Source organism: Amborella trichopoda, chromosome 9 (genome assembly GCF_054954075.1).
Source record: "Amborella trichopoda isolate Santa Cruz 75 chromosome 9, AtrichopodaSantaCruz75HAP2 v2.0, whole genome shotgun sequence".
NCBI lineage: Eukaryota > Viridiplantae > Streptophyta > Magnoliopsida > Amborellales > Amborellaceae > Amborella > Amborella trichopoda.
In genome coordinates, this window is record NC_142344.1 from 50,898,067 (window position 1) to 50,899,618 (window position 1,552).

The window sequence follows — 1,552 nt, forward strand, 5'->3', positions numbered from 1 at the left end:
TCTTGATATCGAGATGACCAATTTGATGATATTTGGGTATCAAAATAACCTTTTCTAGTGAAATTTTTGAGGGGGCTCTAATTTGTTTGTTTGGAGCCTCGGCTCTCTATAAACTTTTTCCTTATTTTATTTGAGCATTTTACAAGTTCTCTTAGGAATATAAACGTTTTCCTTATTTTTATTTAAGCATTTTACAAGGTCTCCGGGGACCACCATATGCGTGGCCTTATTTTATTCATGCAAAATCCTCATTAAGGTCAACCTAATAAAACTGTGAGGAAAGTGGGGATTGTCTTTCTGCAACTCAATTCAAGATATATGAAAGATGAGAGGAGCACCGACCATGGCATTCGCCTTGTTGCTGCTTTTCTTCATGGACATAGCCACCTCCAAGTCAGATGACTGGAGAGAGAGGCAAGGCATAGGCCAACCCAAGGTGAGCCACCTCCACTTCTACTTCCAAGGAGTGCTCACCGGACCAAACCCCACATCCGTACTCGTGGCCGAATTGAATAGCACCCAGGCCTCACCCACTAGCTTCGGTAGCATCTACGTGCATGACGACCTACTAACAGAAGGCCCCAACCTCACTTCGAAGCTGATCGGCACAGTACAGGGAATTGAAGTAGTTTCTTCTCAGACAGAGTTAAGCGTCACCATGGCGCTCAACTTTGTGTTCACGGGTGGCGAATTCAATGGAAGCACGCTCACGGTGGTCGGAAGGAACCCGATACTGCAGGATGTGAGGGAGATGCCTGTGGTGGGTGGAAATGGAGTTTTAAGACTGGCTCAGGGCTATGCACTACTGCGGACTATTTCGTTCGACGCCGCTGCAGTTACTGTGGAGTATAACGTCACTGTGATCCATTGCTAGCTTTTTATGATAAAAGGGGTTCTTGTCTACCAATATCTTTGGTCAGATTCATCAATAAATGTTGTAATTTGTGGTGTGGCATTTGTTGATTGATGAGAAACGCGATGGATGCAATTTTGCCTCGAAGACATCTTTCTCGAGGGGAATGAAGAAGACGAGGGACCACAAATAGCCCTTAAATCTTAATCCTCTATGTTCCATAGGACAAAGTCTCATCAAGTTAGCCGTGTTGCCTTTTATCATCAGGCGGTCTCATTATCATTTATTGAATATTTGGAGTGCTCGATAGTTTATAATTTTTTTTTATTAAGGATGAGTGTTTTTTGTTTGAGAAATTTAAGCTACTAACCCTAAATTAGTGTTGTTAAAACAATTTCTTCAATTATACGTGTATAGCCTTTTTATTTTTTTTATAATGATCATTGCTTCTTTGGTCCGAACGAAGGAATCCATTACATATAATCCAAATTGGATCTTGTTCTATCGTTGATCAGACATTTCTATATGAAAAGTACAAATCGGAGTTTGAAGAAGGAGAAGCAGAAGGAACCCTTGACCAATAACATATAGAGAATATCGATTTTTTATTAAGGATGTGTTTTTTGGTTTGAAAAATTTAAGCTACTAACCCCTAAATTGGTGTTGTTAAAGAATTTCTTCAATTTTACGTATATAGCC

The 1,552-nt window shown here is 40.3% G+C and overlaps 1 protein-coding gene across 1 annotated transcript; it reads left to right on the forward strand.

Annotated features, from left to right (window-relative positions):
- The first annotated feature begins 308 nt into the window (after window positions 1-308).
- On the forward strand, window positions 309-1,287 carry LOC18441652 (dirigent protein 22). Its single transcript, XM_006851878.4, has one exon. It carries the CDS (start codon window positions 326-328, stop codon window positions 872-874), a length of 549 nt encoding a protein of 182 aa, XP_006851940.3. The 5' UTR covers window positions 309-325; the 3' UTR covers window positions 875-1,287.
- The last annotated feature ends 265 nt before the right edge of the window (window positions 1,288-1,552 follow it).